At 52.9% G+C, this 16,262-nt stretch overlaps 6 protein-coding genes across 6 annotated transcripts; 4 read left to right on the top strand and 2 right to left on the bottom strand.

Moving 5' to 3' along the window:
- Nucleotides 1–476: 476 nt before the first annotated feature.
- Nucleotides 477–3,344, top strand: Triagg1_5415 (CAZyme family GH3; the record flags this gene model as incomplete). The annotated part of the gene is made up of 1 exon (XM_062899927.1): nt 477–3,344. One exon carries the CDS (start codon nt 477–479, stop codon nt 3,342–3,344), a length of 2,868 nt encoding a protein of 955 aa, XP_062755536.1.
- A 155-nt stretch (nt 3,345–3,499) lies between these two features.
- Triagg1_5414 (uncharacterized protein) lies at nt 3,500–4,612 on the bottom strand (the record flags this gene model as incomplete). The annotated part of the gene is made up of 2 exons (XM_062899926.1): nt 3,500–4,352; nt 4,425–4,612. 2 exons carry the CDS (start codon nt 4,610–4,612, stop codon nt 3,500–3,502), a joined length of 1,041 nt encoding a protein of 346 aa, XP_062755535.1.
- A 1,293-nt stretch (nt 4,613–5,905) lies between these two features.
- On the top strand, nt 5,906–8,612 carry Triagg1_5413 (uncharacterized protein; the record flags this gene model as incomplete). The annotated part of the gene is made up of 3 exons (XM_062899925.1): nt 5,906–6,164; nt 6,536–8,232; nt 8,301–8,612. The coding sequence occupies 3 exons, from the start codon at nt 5,906–5,908 to the stop codon at nt 8,610–8,612; spliced, it is 2,268 nt and encodes a 755-aa protein (XP_062755534.1).
- Nucleotides 8,613–9,920: 1,308 nt separating this feature from the next.
- On the top strand, nt 9,921–11,378 carry Triagg1_5412 (uncharacterized protein; the record flags this gene model as incomplete). Its single annotated transcript, XM_062899924.1, has 1 exon — nt 9,921–11,378. The coding sequence occupies one exon, from the start codon at nt 9,921–9,923 to the stop codon at nt 11,376–11,378; it is 1,458 nt and encodes a 485-aa protein (XP_062755533.1).
- A 366-nt stretch (nt 11,379–11,744) lies between these two features.
- Nucleotides 11,745–13,028, bottom strand: Triagg1_5411 (uncharacterized protein; the record flags this gene model as incomplete). The annotated part of the gene is made up of 1 exon (XM_062899923.1): nt 11,745–13,028. The coding sequence occupies one exon, from the start codon at nt 13,026–13,028 to the stop codon at nt 11,745–11,747; it is 1,284 nt and encodes a 427-aa protein (XP_062755532.1).
- A 602-nt stretch (nt 13,029–13,630) lies between these two features.
- Nucleotides 13,631–15,622, top strand: Triagg1_5410 (uncharacterized protein; the record flags this gene model as incomplete). Its single annotated transcript, XM_062899922.1, has 2 exons — nt 13,631–13,800; nt 13,906–15,622. 2 exons carry the CDS (start codon nt 13,631–13,633, stop codon nt 15,620–15,622), a joined length of 1,887 nt encoding a protein of 628 aa, XP_062755531.1.
- Nucleotides 15,623–16,262: the final 640 nt, after the last annotated feature.

Here is a 16,262-nt window from a genome sequence, read left to right as displayed (position 1 = left end):
TGTTGGCACGGAGCACTGTGTTGGGTGTACGATATGAGAGCGAAGCTTGGTTTAATGGTTTATTTGTTTTTTTTTTTTTCGTTTGGAATTCATGTTGAAAAAATTGTACTACTACTGTAATTGATACGACAATTTGTATTCTTCAAGACACGAGACTTTACTTTGTTTTATTGAATCGCATCTATATTCATGGCGAGACGACGGTGATGAATCATAATCAATGCTTGATCGAAGTACATGCTTAGCACAGGCGTCTTATCGTATCAGCTGTGGCAGATCAGTGGGCACTGTGACGCAACGTGCACCGATTTGATTGCCTTACCATCAGGCATTCATTCGTCTTTCATCTGATGCCCATTCTCCCCTCTTCCAATTCCCTCCAACTGCAGCAGATAGATCGCCTCTACGGAGTACCGCACGGATAGATCCATGGCCATTCCCGCTGCTGCGCCAGTCCATCTGCTTCTTCTTCTCTAATGGCGCCGGCCCGAGATCCCGCCAAGGAGGGTCTCCTGCGAGAGCATGAATCCTCGCAACGCACCTCAACCGAATCCGACGATGACCTGGACCTGGACGAGCTGACCAAGGATGGCCATGTAGTCACTTCGTCCGCAAGAGATTCATCGCGATTGACAGACGCCAAGCAGCGCATTCCCGGCCGCCTGTTATGGATGCTGCCTCGACGGATGCGCAAGAGCCGGTGCTGCATCGCTTTCCTTGCTGTTGTGGCCATCATCATCATGCTGCTCGCTGCTGGCGGCGCCTTCGGATACAAGAAGCTCAAGATTGTACCGCTCGATGGGAAATCTCCGCCGTGGTATCCCACTCCAAGGGGCGGTTCCGTGCACCAATGGGCAGACAGCTATAAAAAGGCCGCCGAGATGGTGGCCAACATGACGCTGGCAGAGAAAGTCAACATAACCACAGGAACCGGATGGAGCATGGGGCTTGCGGTTGGAAATACGGCACCGGCGGTCCATGTGGGATTCCCTGCGTTGGCTCTCCAGGATGGGCCGCTGGGCATTCGCTTTTCGGACAATATCACGGCTTTCCCGGCTGGAGTGACTGTTGGGGCGACGTGGAATAGGGAGCTCATGTATGAGCGAGGGAAAGCCCATGCCCTTGAGGCCCGTGGCAAGGGCATCAGTGTCCTCCTCGGACCTGTTGTTGGTCCATTGGGTAGGATGCCCGCTGGTGGGCGCAACTGGGAGGGCTTCGGGGCCGATCCATATCTCTCGGGTGTGGCGGGCTACGAGACCATCAAGGGCATTCAGGACCAGGGCGTCATGGCTACCATCAAGCACTTCGTCGCCAACGAGCAGGAGCATTTCCGCCAGGCTTGGGAATGGGTGCTGCCCAACGCTCTCTCGTCCAACATTGACGACCGCACCATGCACGAGGTGTATGCCTGGCCCTTTGGCGATGCCGTCAAGGCCGGAGTTGCCAGCGTCATGTGTTCCTACAACATGGTCAATAATTCATACGCCTGCGGAAACTCCAAGCTACTCAATGGCATTCTCAAAGACGAACTGGGATTCCAGGGCTTCGTCATGTCCGACTGGCTGGCACAGCGATCTGGCGTGGGGAGTGCCCTGGCTGGCCTCGATATGAGCATGCCAGGAGATGGCCTGCGTTGGCAGGATGGAAACTCGCTCTGGGGGCCCAACCTCTCTCGCGCCGTCTTGAACGGCTCACTGCCTCTTGAGAGACTCAACGACATGGTGATTCGCATCGTGGCCTCGTGGTATCAGCTGGGTCAGGACGACAAGAAGCTGTTTGACAGGAAAGGACCCAACTTTTCTTCATGGACTAATGACAAGATGGGTGTTACGGCACCTGCTAGTTCGTCGCCTCAGGACAAGGTCGAGGTCAACAAATTTGTCAACGTGCAAGCTAATCACTCATTACTGGCTCGACAGGTAGCCGCGGAGGGAACCGTTTTGCTCATGAACCAAGGGGTCCTACCTCTCAGTCTTGATGGTCGCCTGAGTGGTGATGATTTGACCCAAACCAAGAGAGACGACCAAGTAAGGATAGGCATCTTTGGAGAAGATGCCGGACCGGGCAAGGGGCCCAATTATTGCGAGGATCAGGCGTGCAACGAGGGTACCCTGGGCTCTGGCTGGGGAAGCGGCGCTGTCGTATTTCCGTACTTGGTCTCTCCAATCGAAGCTCTTCGAAAAAAGTTTAACAAGGACAAGGTCAAACTTACCGAGCATCTGACGAATGACAAGCCGGCAAAGGACGTTATCCAGAACCAGGACATATGTCTGGTCTTCATCAACTCTGACTCCGGAGAAGGATATCGCACGTGGGACAGCGTCCATGCTGACCGCCCTGACCTCAAGGTGCAAAAGGGTGGTGAAGTACTCGTCACTGAGGTTGCAAAAAACTGCGGCGGCGGTTCAGGTACGACAATTGTCGTCATTCATGCTGTCGGACCTGTGACGGTGGACCCATGGATCGATCTTCCCACTATCAAAGCACTCGTTGCTGCCAATTTGCCAGGACAAGAGAGTGGGAATGCCATCGCGAGCATCCTATTTGGAGAGGAAAATCCAAGCGGCAAGCTGCCGTACACCATTGGCAAGTCTCTTGGTGATTATGGACAAGGCGGCCAAGTCATGTATCTGCCAAATGGAGTCGTCCCGCAACAAGATTTCAACGAGGGCCTCTTTATTGACTACAGGCACTTTGACAAGTATAACATCGAGCCCCGATACGAGTTTGGATTCGGGCTCTCATATACAACTTTCGAATACAAAAACCTCAAGATCACAGAGACCAAGCCAAGATCGCCTCTACCCGACGAGCGACCGGCAGCTCCAGAGGTTGAGCCCCCGAAATTTGATACCACCATCCCGAAAGCTGAAGAGGCATTGTTTCCATCGGGTATTCGCAAGCTCAAGAATTACATATATCCGTACATTGACTCCGTGAGTGACTTCAAGAAAGGCAAGTATCCTTATCCCGAAGGCTACGACGTACAGCAGCCCCTGTCTGGTGCCGGCGGCGGCGAAGGCGGCAACCCATCACTATGGGAATCCCACGTAACTGTATCGGTCGAATTGACCAACACGGGCAAGCTTGGCGGGAAAGCTGTGCCCCAACTGTACCTCTCATACCCGGCTTCGGATACAGTTGAATTCCCTGTCAGAGTTCTTCGCGGGTTTGACAAGGTGTTTATCGAAAAGGGGGAGACGAAGGCGGTTGAGTTTACCGTGACGAGGAGAGACTTGAGCTACTGGGATGTAGAAAGGCAGAATTGGGTTATTCCAGACGGAGAGTTTACGTTTGCTGTGGGGGAGAGCTCGAGAGATTTGAAAGTTACGGGAGCGTGGTGATGTTTCATGAGACGGCATATAAAACTGCGGCGATGATATTGGAGTGCTCACTGGATGAAGCACAATAGATGGCTATCAGACTATTTGGATATTTCATTCTTTACACAAACAAGGAAACCTAAGAAACAAGAGATAGAAGACGTACCAAGGCTTTGTTAAATCGACGAATATGCGTTCAAAGCCATCTGTCCTCCAAGATGAGCGTACAAAACATTCCCACTGGCAATCTCGCCATTCTTGATGAGCGCCATCATGCCCGCCAAACTCTTCCCCTCATAGACCGGATCCGTGATGAAGGCCTCAGTGCTCGCCCCAAACTTGATGGCCTCAATCGTCGTCTCATCCGGAATGCCATAGATCTTTGCATTGAACCTGTCATCCAATACAACATCCGCTTCAGTCACGTCGTCTTCCGAGAGGCCAATCTTGGCAGCAGTAAGCTTGGCAATCCGCAACACCTGATCAAACGTCTCCTTGGGCTTCCCCGAAGCATCAATCCCAATGACCCTACGCTTGGGCGAACCCAACTTCACCTGCGCAAGCTTAAACCCAGCGACAATGCCCGCCATGGTCGACCCCGTCACGGCACAAACAACAATCGTATCGAAAAACACGCCCAGCTGCTCTTCCTGCGCCTCCACCTCGAGCGCCCACCGCGCGAACCCAAGCCCCCCCAGCGGATGGTCCGACGCTCCCGCCGGGATGTAGTACGGCTTCTTCCCCGCGCCCTCCAGCTCGGCCTTGAGGTTCGCCAGCGTGGGCTTGTGCTCGATGCCAAAGAGCGACGGGTCCAGCCTCACGTCGCCGCCCATGAGCCGTGACAGCTGGATGTTGCCGACCTTCTCGTAGCCCGCGTCGTGCCAGTCGACCCAGTGCTCCTGGACGGTGGCGGCGGCGAGGCCGAGTTTCGCGGCGACGGCGGTGACGGCGCGGGTGTGGTTGGATTGGACGCCGCCGATGGAGACGAGGGTGTCGCTTCCTTGGGAGAGAGCCTCGGCGGCGAGGTACCTTGCGTGTTTGTTAGATTATATATGATGTTGTTGGAATACATGATTGAGGGAGGAATGGGTGTTTCTTTACTCTAGCTTGCGGACTTTGTTGCCTCCGTAGGCGAGGCCCGAGTTGCAGTCTTCGCGTTTGGCGTAGACGTTTACTTTGCCGCCGAGAGCAGCGGATATGCGAGGGAGGTGCTGGATGGGGGAGGGACCGAAGAGGAAGGATTCGCGGGGGATGCTGGCGAATGGTTCTGGGAGAGTGAGGGTTGCCATTGTGATGATACTGGTTGGAAGATGGATTTATGTAAAGTTGTTTTGGTGTAAGTCAGTAGGCGCGTTGAGGATGATGCTGTATTCGATGCAAGATATGATTGATGGCTCGATATATACCATGGAGACTTGGCAACTGACAATTCCATATCCTCGGTTATCTCTCTCTCAAACCACCGATCTCGGATTATGAGGTTTATCAGCATCCATGATATATCTTGTATCCATCTCGCGCTAAATCATCGACAGAAGATGCGGAGTAAAACAGCCAGCCACCAAGAATGCAACCTCATGCTAATCGCCCCCTCCGCGCTATGATCAACACGCCTAGATCTTCTAGAAAAGCTTGTAAATCTCCTTGAGGGCGGGTCTGGCCTATCTTTTTTTTGGGCGAGACTTGTGCTGACTTTTCGGGCATATTCTGGGGATAGTGGATGTGATGTGTTTGGAGGGCGCGGGAGGTTGTCGAGAGGGCGTGGGCGGATAGTGGCGGCTTGGGTTTTTTGGGGGGGATGATGGGATGATGGGAGGGCGGGATCGGGGATGTTTGAAGATGGGATGATGATGATTTTGGGTTTGTGTTGTTGATGATGGTGATGGAGGAGGAGGATGTTATTGGTGGATGTGAGGATATGGGGTATGGGTATATGCAGCAAGACTGGGAGTGACAGGTGCTATACTGTTGTTCTCTGTATTTCTTAGGACGATAATAATGGTATATACGGTATCAGTATAGGCAATGAATAAGAATTGGAAGCTTTTATGCGTTGTACCAAGTCTTTAACCTGATACAATCCTGTCAATCTGAGAGGCTCCAGATAACCACACTGTAGAGGAGGTATGATGTAATATTTCCCTCCTTCATGTCGACCGACCTTGTGAGATATTCTCTACAAAATTCCAATTATATGCGAATCGAAAGTTTGATGACTCTATTTGACGAGCCCATCAAAGAAAGGTACATGTCGAGGGCATTGTTCAATTGCTCATGGCGGGTTTACACGAGGCCCTCTCTTTTGACATTGGGGGTGTGTTGATTAAATCACGCTCATATATCCTCATTATTGTATATCAGGATCTTGAGATGACAATACTCCGGTATTGAGCCAGGTAAAATATATAATGATAGAGTCTTAATGTAGGTGGGGGATAGACCAACTCCCATTGAGAAGTGGACAGATGCACGAACGTTGAGTCTTCTACATCAACGCCACTCAATATTCTAATAGAATCAGTGTGGTACATCGGATGTTTAAAAGAGAAATAGACTATTACTGAGTTACAGTCATTGGCCGCATGTTTGTGACGAATTGTCTTGCACAGCCTCCAAGGACCATCGAAATCTTGGGATTCCACCATGGCATCTCCAGCATCACGCCATTCTTAGGCAACGTCTCAAACTCCCTTGAACACACACTCTCAACAAATCCAGCACTATCAAACAATTCAACTCGTCCCAGCTCTGCCGGCTCTTTTGGCTTTCAGCCACTCACAGTGCCAGCTCGAGACTCCAACTTACACCGTTTAAAACAGCTGCAGACCGACCCGCTATTCGGTCCGTGCCGCTCACCAAAAGGCGAAGCTCTCCAGCTTCACGCGCGAGTGGAAGAATTCAACGATACGTAACTTGGGCCAATCTCGCTTCACAGTTGATTAAAATACACGATGTATTCACTAAAGGAGAGCAACCGAGGCTGATCCACGGCCATATACAACGCCTCGTACCTGCACATCCCCGGAGCACCGTTATCGTCCCTTTATCTCACCACCTTTCCAAGGTCCCCACCTCCTCAAAAAGCTTTCAGCCCTGACGTCTTCCATTCTGTTCTGCATCCTCCGGATTCTTCCTCCACGGCGCCACAATCTGCCTCAACCCACTCGCATCGTGCTGAAGACTTTCGCTACAGCATGATCTTGTGGCGGCAGATTGGCGCGCAGGTTCTGGCTCACACGCCCGCCGTCTGAACCGCCCCCCGAGCAAACCAACTGTCGGACCATCACGCGCACAAGACGGGCTCACATCTCGGAACCGAACCACGAACAAAGAAACACGCGATAGAGACGGCGCTCCGAGATTGTCCGCCGGCGGCATCATGACGCGCCCTGCAAACCCTCGGCCCGGCCCGGGCGTCGTCACGACTCGGTCACGATCGTCCAGGTCCTCCGGCTCGTTCCACGCCGGCGCTCCCATCCCCAACATGGCATCCCTGAGACGGCCCTCGATCCCGCGATACCAGACGTTCCCGACGCCCCCCCCTAAACCGCCGGCGTCTTCCTCCGATGCTTCCAGCGACCGCTTCGCCTCGGCCATCGAGTCCGACTCCTCGTCTACCTCGTCCTCGCGCGATCACGACGAGACGCCTCTGCCCGTGCGCCAGCTCCTCCTCCTGGCCTTTCTCTCGCTGGCAGAGCAGACGGCGCTCAACTCCATAGGGCCATATCTGCCACAGATGGTGGGGTCCATGCCGGGCATCCCCAGGGAAGAGAGCGGCCTGTATGTCGGTCTGCTGGCCAGCGTCTTTGCCCTGGCCCAGCTCTCCACCAACTTCGTCTGGGGCTACATGTCGGATGTCGTGGGCCGGAAGCCGGTGCTGCTGGCCGGGACCTTTTCGCTCATGTGCTGCTTTTGCGCCTTTGGCTTCTGCAGGCAGTACTGGCAAATGATTTTGGTTCACGCCGCCATGGGTCTGCTCAATGGCAATGCGGCCTGCGTGCCGACTGTTCTGGGCGAAGTGACGGATCGATCCAACCAGAGCAAGGCATTTACATATCTTCCCATTATCTATTCTCTGGGAGGACTTACGGGCCCTGCGCTGGGAGGAATCCTGGTCGGGCGCATGGGCAAAGAATTCCCTTACCTGGGGCCCAGCGTCCTGAGCGCCGCAGTTCTTGCGGCAGCCGTCATTGTGGTGGGCATCTGGTTTGAGGAAACGCTGGAAGATGTCGACGATGACCCGTGGAAACCAACATGGGCTACCCGGCTCTCCAATCGCATTTCAAACATCTTTAGTCGAACTACTCCTCGACGAGAATCATGGAGCACGAGGTGGCCTCGTCCTCAAGCCGCCTCTCAAACACAGCCCTTGTTGTCCCCAAGCTCTGAAGAGGCAGCTTCTGATGACAACGATGGCAGTCCAGACGATGACGAGGCACTCGAGATATCAAAGCCCGCGGGCGGCAATCACAAAGATCACAAGCCGTGGCGCGAGCTTCTCAATCGCACTACAATGACCCTCCTGGTTACGTATCTAGTATTCCAGTTGGCCAACATTAGCTTCAACAGCTTGTATCCTATTTTCGCGGCCTCTCCTTCTCCGGCTGGCCGAGAACTCGATCCCGGCAAAATTGGCGTCAGCTTGAGCTTCGCAGGTCTAATTACCATTCTCTTTCAAGCATTTCTTTTCCAGCCGCTCAAGACCCGATTCGGAAACTTGGGCACGTATCGCTTCGCCCTGTTTGGTCTAGCCGTCAGCATGATTGCCATGCCGTGGGTTGGCTATGTTGATGACGAGCCCCTGTTCGGTCTGGGAACTGGAACCATGTGGCTGTACATTGAGCTTGGCGTTGTACTGATTTTGAAAACTATATGTGCTGTGGGCGGACTTTCGTGTGTGATGCTACTGGTAAGTCCAATCGAACCAAGGTACAAGACGCGATATCCCCAGCCTTGATTCTAACACGTGTCATGCAGATCACCAACTCGGCGCCTTCCCATAATAGCCTGGGAACCCTGAACGGAGTAGCACAGACATTATCGGCTCTAGGCCGCAGCATTGGCCCTTTTGCTTCGGGTAGTTTGTTTACGTTGTCCATGGGAATTCAGCCCAAAGGCGAGGTTTTTGCGTGGAGTTTATTTGGCGGCCTGGCTCTTTTGGGCTGCATTGGGTCAATCTTTGTTCGAGGTGATGGGCTTGAGAGCGACGACTGGTATAACGGGGAGGACGAGGAGGACGAAAGGGGCGAGGATGATGAGCATGCTGACATTGAACAACAACGGGAATAAGAGCTGATTTGGATACATACTATTGGAAAGCTGTAATTAATAGATACCAGGGAGACGGGATAAATCCTTGTAATAAATATAGTGCTGTGAAATATTGAATTTCACTTGAGAAGAGAGAAATGGTAACCCAATATGCACTAAATTCCTGGAGTGTAGTGCAGGTATTTTCTACTTGTCGTAGACACGGTTGTTGTTAAACCAATTCGTCTTGCGATTTAAAGAGTCTTTTGAAGCATAAGCTTGTATAAGCCATTCATGACACCGGATCGGATGTCGGACAGGCTCAACTTATACTCCTTCAACCAGCAGGGGTTCCGAGCCGAACCCGACAACCGGCAGCCCCTTCACAATTGTCACAACTCCAAGTCGTCTAAACCTGTTAAACAACATGCACTCCCCGAGACGGAGGCCAGAATCTCCTCCGTGCCAATCAACTGCCGGACCCAGGGGACGCCCAACGACCGTAAAAATCCAAACACCGAGACGTGATTCGCCGCCCTGCCCGGGACATCGGCAGCCAAGGCGCGTGAGGTCCGGGATGGCCATACCTCCGCAAGACTTGCTCGCAGATCCAGCAACAAGGCATCAACTCGAACGGGGCTCTAGGCCACGGTAGGCAATTTTCCCTGGGAACGCTTATTTTTTTTTTTTGAGCGACGGAGTGAGATTTTAGGGTGATGTGATGGGAAGTGGATTGTCTTTGTTGACGTTTGGGGCTGTCATGCCGATGGTCCGACGGGGCAAGAGTTTGCGGAAATAGGAGAGAGAGTAGAGGAAGAGAGAAAGGATTTTGTGAGAGCTGATTCGCGGATAATTCTTGTCGAGTAATAAAGAGTGGTGCCTGGAGCTTAGTGAGATGTCGGAAGTTGTAGAAGTATTGCCCTTTTTTCGTCGAGCCGAGTCAAGGATATGCCAAGAGACCGACGAGCCGAGCCAAAGACATGAAGGTTACGCAAAGGTTGATAGAGCGAGTATGTCGGAGTGAATAACAATGTATTACGCAGTTTGCTGATTGGACAAGGCTCTTACACAAATCATCTTGTGTTGTTTCGTATCCTTGCAGATATACAGGTTATGGAGTTGAGCATGTTTGTGATGGAACATGCAGTGATGCTGCAGCCCTGAGATCGGCGTCCCCATGTGTATGTCGACAGACAGGATGTAACAGAAGAATGTTCCGTGTGTAACAATATATATATTGTAACTCTTGCGTCTGTGGCTGGTCCCTTCGTTTGTTGATTGACAGTCAGCAAATCAACTTGCTGGCAACACCAGCACAACAGCAAGCTCACAAGTGAAGACAAAGAGATGAAAACTAAAATTCTATCCCCCAGACTACTCACACTCTTAGCCTTGGGCTTTGGAGCCAGATTCACTTCAGCATGGGACCAAGCTCCCGCCCTCGCCGGCAAAGGCGCACCCATTTCCGAATCGGACCGCCTCTACACCGGCGACCAGTCATCCAACACCATCACCGTCATCAAGCCGGCCACGGGCGAGGTACTGGGCACCATCAGCCTGGGCGACGGCCGGCTAGGAAACGAGCTGAACCCCCAGTACGTCAAGTCCGTCAACTCCCACGGGCTCGGCTTCTCTCCCAATGGCAAGCTCATCGTGTCTCTGGCCGTCACGAGCAACACCGTGACGGTGATCCGGACCGAGGACAATTCCATCGTCTCGCAAACATCTGTGGACCGCAACGCGCATGAGGCCTTCTTCGAGAGCGATAACCGACACGTCTGGGTGGGCACGCGGGGCGTTGACCGTGTCGACATTGTGGACGGACTCAAGGGCGGCGTCGTCGGCCATGTGGAATCCTATGGAGGTCCGAGTAAAGTCGTCTTCAGCCCGGATGGCAAGAGGGCGTATGCGAACCATGTGCGGTCGCCATCGCTGTCCGTCATCGACGTGGCCAAGCGCAGGGTCATTGCCAACATCACGGGCCTAGGCGATGTCTTTTCATCGGACATGATGATCTCACCAGATGGGAAGCGGCTCTGGACGGCTCACAAGATGGTGGGCAAGGTGTCCGTGATTGATCTCGTCAGCCGTAAAGTCGTTGGCGTCCTGGACACGGGGGACGAGACCAACCACCCCAACTTTGCCGTCCTCAACGGCACCACGCACGCTTTCGTCACCGTGGCGTCGCTCAACGAGACGAGAATGTATTCGCAGCCGCGATCCGACCGGATGCCCGTCTACTTGGGCGCCATCCCGGCCAGCGGAGTCGAGCCTCACGGCCTGTGGCCCAGCGCGGACAACACGCACCTGTACGTCGTCAACGAGCACTCGGACACGGTCGACTTTATCGACTTGACCGTCTTCCCCCCAAAGGTCGTCAAGACGATAAATGTCGGCCAGGAGGGCCAGGCCATCATCTACGTGTCAGGCGCCGTGTCTTCCGCCAGCAACGGCACGCACAACCTGGGCAATCAAGGCCTTTTCAACAAGCCGGCATTGAACAAGATCCTGACGGAATCTCAGCCTCAGGCATCTGGAAAGGTGTCGCCTTCGTGTCTCGTCACGGTGAGGCCGGAGATTGGACTGGACATGTTCCAGGTGATTGGAAGGAACTTGGCGTTCAACACGACTTACACTGTTTCGGCGACGCTTGGAGACAGGATGATTCCGCTGGTGGATTTCAATGCGACGGCGCCGATGGGAGATGGATGCGGGACGGCGCCGCAGGTGTTGGCTTTTTTCAAGTTTATCGGCGTCTATGAGATGGACGATTTGGTGATGACATCTAAATCAAATGCTGCTTAGATGATGAGTTAATGGCCGGTGAGGGGTGATGTGTGGAGATTCTATTACTTGTATGTTAATTTAGTTGTAGACCGTAATGATTTAGATCTGTGTTTCCTATGTGTATATGAATATCGATGATAGATACCTTGTGTCTATTATCACAAAATTGACGTTGAAACGACGGTCCCTGAACTCGACCCGTATCAGAAGCCGGGATAGTGGAAGAGTGAAGAGAGGTATATTGAAAAACAATCTCATATAACAGCTTGTCTTTTGAAAATCCGCGCCTATACTAACATGTAGGAGTGAAAGGAGTAGATGACGTAGATAATATCAAGTGCAACTCTTTCAAGGCAAAACACTATAATCACCAATCATAGCCTGCTACAGGAACCTAGAGGTAAAGAAACTGACGAGTGATAGAGCTTTGCCCTGGAGCTGCTGCGCGGTAGCCGATTCAATCGCTGGATTTCCGGCAGCAAGCGCCTTGGCCGGATCAGCTGGCCCTGGAGGGTATATCAGAGTTCCGTTGACGTACGTCTTGATCTTCTTGGCTATTGTCCCAGAAAACACCACCTTGCGCTCCCAGCCTTGAGTGAGAACGGCTCCATACGGGCCGAGATCAAGACATGTGACATATGTTGGTTGGTAGTATGGCGCGGTTGGCAGGTTGAGAAGATCTGCTGCGGCGTTGTAGCCCGCTGCTCGGCCCATCGGTATGGCGTGTTGACATGACATGAGGGCGTCGTGGCTATAGTCACCTGTCGGGGCACAAGCCGAGTCACCTGCTACGAAGATGTCCTTGTTCGACGGCATGCGAAGATCTTGGTCGACGCGTAGGCGGCCCAGTGCGTCCTTGTCCCCCGGAATCTGCTTTGAGAGCTCCGTGGCTGCTACGCCGGCCGTCCAGACAACGGTCATGGCTTCAAGACGCTCCCCTGCTTGGGTCGTGATGCCAAGAGCGTCGATGGCGGTGATGGTTGTCCCGAGTTTCGTCTCTACTCCCAACTGGCCAAGAGCTCGGGAAATGACGTGGCGGGGTCCCTGTCCGAGGGTATCGCCAACCTCATCCCCCCGCGAGACAAGCACGACTTTGGCATCGGTATCCTTGCCCAAGATGGACTGAAGCCGCCGTGTCATCTCCGTTGCAAGCTCGATGCCCGTAAAGCCTGCCCCGCATACAATGACGGTGTTTCGAGCCTTGCTGGGAGGTTTTGACTTGAGGCTTTGCAGGTGGTTTTCCAACTTGATGGCGGAACCCAATTGGTTAACATTGAAGGCGTGGTTGTCCAGGCCGGGGATAGGAGCCCGGATCAAGCTGCTCCCGGCCGCGAATATCAAACGATCATAGGGCTGTATTGACGTAGAACCAGAGGGGCTGGCAATCAAGACGTGCTTCTCCTCGACACGGACAGCGTCGACTGTGCCTTGGATGAAGCGAATCCCCGTCGCGCTGAAGAGGTCGGTGAGTGGGAAAACGAGGCTTTCCGGGTTCGATTCGTAGAGCCGAGGCCGCAGGACCAGCTGTGGCTCAGGCGCAATGAGAAGCACTTGGATATCGGCCGCGGCTGGATCTTTGTTGAGGTGCAAGGAGATGAGCCGCCTGGCTGAAAGAGCGCTCCAGACGCCGGCAAACCCAGCGCCAACGATGACAATATTGAGTGGCATGGCAGCTTGAGATCCTGGATAGCAAAGGCAGGAAAGGCAAATGGTGTCAAATCGGGCTCGATTGTGAAAAGACTGATGTGGTGGCAACTCGTGCTCGGGAATGAATGCCTCTGCTGGCTCTTTATACGAAGAGAAACGTGAGACTTTCCATGTCGGCTGACTCAACCCGACTCTTGCTAGGCCTAGTCGGCGATTCCAGAGTGCTGATGATGATTAACGGAGAAGAGGTACGCAGTGATTGCATGTATCGTTGCCCATTTGATATTGGATGGATGATGGATGATGGATATTCGGCTGATGATGCATGCATTGGCTATTCGGGTAATGGATACCCCCCGTGTCCGAGGAACGGCTTTAGTGGACGGCAGTGGCTCAATAGCGACTAGCCCCCCGCTGATGTCACCTGGGCCACCTTGATGGCCGGGCTTGATCAGGCTCCTGAGCTCCCCTGTGACTCCAGCATCTAATCCTCCATACCATCTTCAATCCTAACAACACCATCACCATCGCCATCTTCAACTTCATCACCAAATTGCCATCACCATCGCCATCGCCATCACTGTCGTTACTCATGGAATCATAATCATCTGTTCTCCTCCGTCATGCTTGAATCTCTCTTCCTCGGCGGGCTCTTCGCTGCCGCCGCGGTTGAAGCCGCCCAGCCCGACGCCGTCAAGCCGGTGGCGGCACCCATGCGAGACCTGACATGGGGCCAGCTCAACTTTCTGCACACGACAGACACGCACGCCTGGCTGAGCGGGCATTTCCTCGAGTAGGTTCACTTTGCTCTGATCTCCATGGACCGAGAGGCTGTGGAAGGTTAAGCAGCAGTCGCAACAGTCGCGGAATTCGTGCTCACCTCCCTTCTTCCATCTAGGCCCTCCTTCTCCGCCGATTGGGGCGACTACATCTCCTTCTCCCAGCACATGCGCAAGCTGGCCGACGACAAGGGCGCCGATCTCCTCCTCATCGATACCGGCGACCGCATTGAAGGCAGTGGCATCTACGACAGCTCCATCCCAAAGGGCCTGTACCAGTACGATATATACGCTCAGCAGAAGATTGATCTCATCACCACCGGCAATCATGAGCTATACAAGGCCTATTCCATCGACATGGAACACAATACTACCATTCCCAACTTCAAGGAGAACTACATCACATCCAATCTGGACTACATTGATCCCAAGACTGGCAAGCGCGTGCCCCAGGCCCAGCGCTACCGCAAGTTCAAGACCAAGAACCTAGGCATCAACATCGTGTCCTTTGGTTTCCTCTTCGACTTCACAGGCAATGCCAACAACAGCATCGTTCAGCCAGTGGCCGATACCATCAAGGAAGATTGGTTTCAAGAGGCCATCAAAGAGAAGCCCGACCTTTTCGTGGTCATTGGCCATGTCGGTGTGCGCATGGAAGAATTCAGAACCGTCTTCAAGGCTATCCGCAAAGAGGACTGGGACACGCCCATCGCCTTCTTCGGCGGCCACCTTCACATTAGAGACGCCGTGAGCTATGACTCCAAGTCATTGGCCATCGCCTCCGGCCGCTACCTTGAAACCATCGGCTGGATGTCCATTGACGGCATTGTCAAGAAGCAGCCAAAGGACGACGAGAACGAAGAGGTCGAGATTAAAAGGGGCCCCACCTTCACACGCAAGTATATTGACAACAATTTGTACGGAATGTACTACCACACTGGCTTAAACGAGACAACCTTTCCCACCAAGGAGGGTCAGAAAACGAGCAAATTGATCGAGAATGCCCGTAAAACTCTGAATCTTGGCCATCGCTACGGCTGCGCGCCCCGGGACTTGTGGATGACCAGGGCCCCGTATCCCGGCAAAGACAGCATCTACACTTGGCTTGAAGAGGAGGTGCTCCCCGACGTGGTTGTCAACGAGGACCGGAAGGACAAGCCCCGACTGGCCATAGCCAACACGGGTGGCATCCGCTTCGACATTTTCAAGGGTCCGTTTACACGAGATGATACGTTTACCATAAGCCCTTTTACCAGTGGCTTCCGCTACGTGCCCGATGTGCCGTATGAAATTGCTGCCAAGGTTATTGGGCTCCTCAACAGCCAGTCGAGAATCTTTGTTGCTGGGCTCCCAGACACCCGACAGTTGACCATTCCGCAGCTCATGTATCCACGCCCGAAATATCTCGATGAGCCAGAAGCTGAGACTTTTGAACAAGTCGAGGATGAAACAGAGACTTTTGAACAAGTCAGGGATGAAACAGAGGCTCGCCTCGAGCTGCGTGGAGTGGATGCCTCAGAGGACAATGATGAAATCTTTGGCGGCTATACGACCAAGGACGACATCAGCAAGGACGGAGATGACACCGTCCACAAGCCCATTGATTTCTACTCGGTGCCCAACTGTATCCAGGCCGAGATTGGTTTCCCGGCCGGAGGAAAGCCCAAGACGGTAGACCTCGTCTTCCTCGACTTTCTACAGCCATGGATGATTCCCGCCCTCAAGTTTAGCGGCGGCGATTACAGCGCTGCCGATGTGGAACTGTATATGGAAGGGACGTTGACGGACAAGTTGGCCAATTGGATTGGTGACAACTGGAAGGATGAGTGCAAATAGATGGTTCTTGTCCAGTTGTCAAGTTTTGCATAGGCCTGTTTTTGGAAGGAGTTTTGTTTCTAATGGTTTGGGGTGTGATGATGCGATTTAACATGATAGATTGCTACATGAATGATACAACTTTGAATAGTAAACACACGTCGATGCCACATTTTCCATAAGTGATTCCATGCTACAGCTTCGGGTGTGTGTGTGCCATGAGTAATGACTTGCATAAAGAGCGCATCTGCGGCTATTTAACCCCCTGGATCCCAGCTGTAAGCTTATGTGTGATGGAAGAAAGTAGAATGCTACGACTATGAAGACGAGGGTTGGCAGTTTTAAACAAAGTAATCACAAACCGTTTATGTTCCCAGGACGACTTTGAACTGCAGAGCAATATCACGTAGCTGTAGTAGCAACTGCTATCTTCTTGTAGTCCGTAACAGTAGCAGAAAAGGAGAATAACAAAGGTGCTTTATCTAAGAATTAGTCAGATATAATAATAATAGTTGGTGTGGTGTGTAGTAGTATTCAAAAGCAGGAATCTTTGGGGGGGTAGGAAGCAGGATTTGCTTATCTGTCTACACAGGCATCTATTGGCTCTCTTGCGCTTAGCCTGCATATATTATTATTTAATGAGGATGGCTGAACTCCGTTT

Source organism: Trichoderma aggressivum (genome assembly GCF_033847375.1).
Source record: "Trichoderma aggressivum f. europaeum strain CBS 100526 chromosome Unknown scaffold_019, whole genome shotgun sequence".
Taxonomy (NCBI): Eukaryota; Fungi; Ascomycota; class Sordariomycetes; order Hypocreales; family Hypocreaceae; genus Trichoderma; species Trichoderma aggressivum.
Note: the sequence above shows the minus strand (reverse complement) of the source record. Positions and strands in the feature narration are given on the sequence as shown.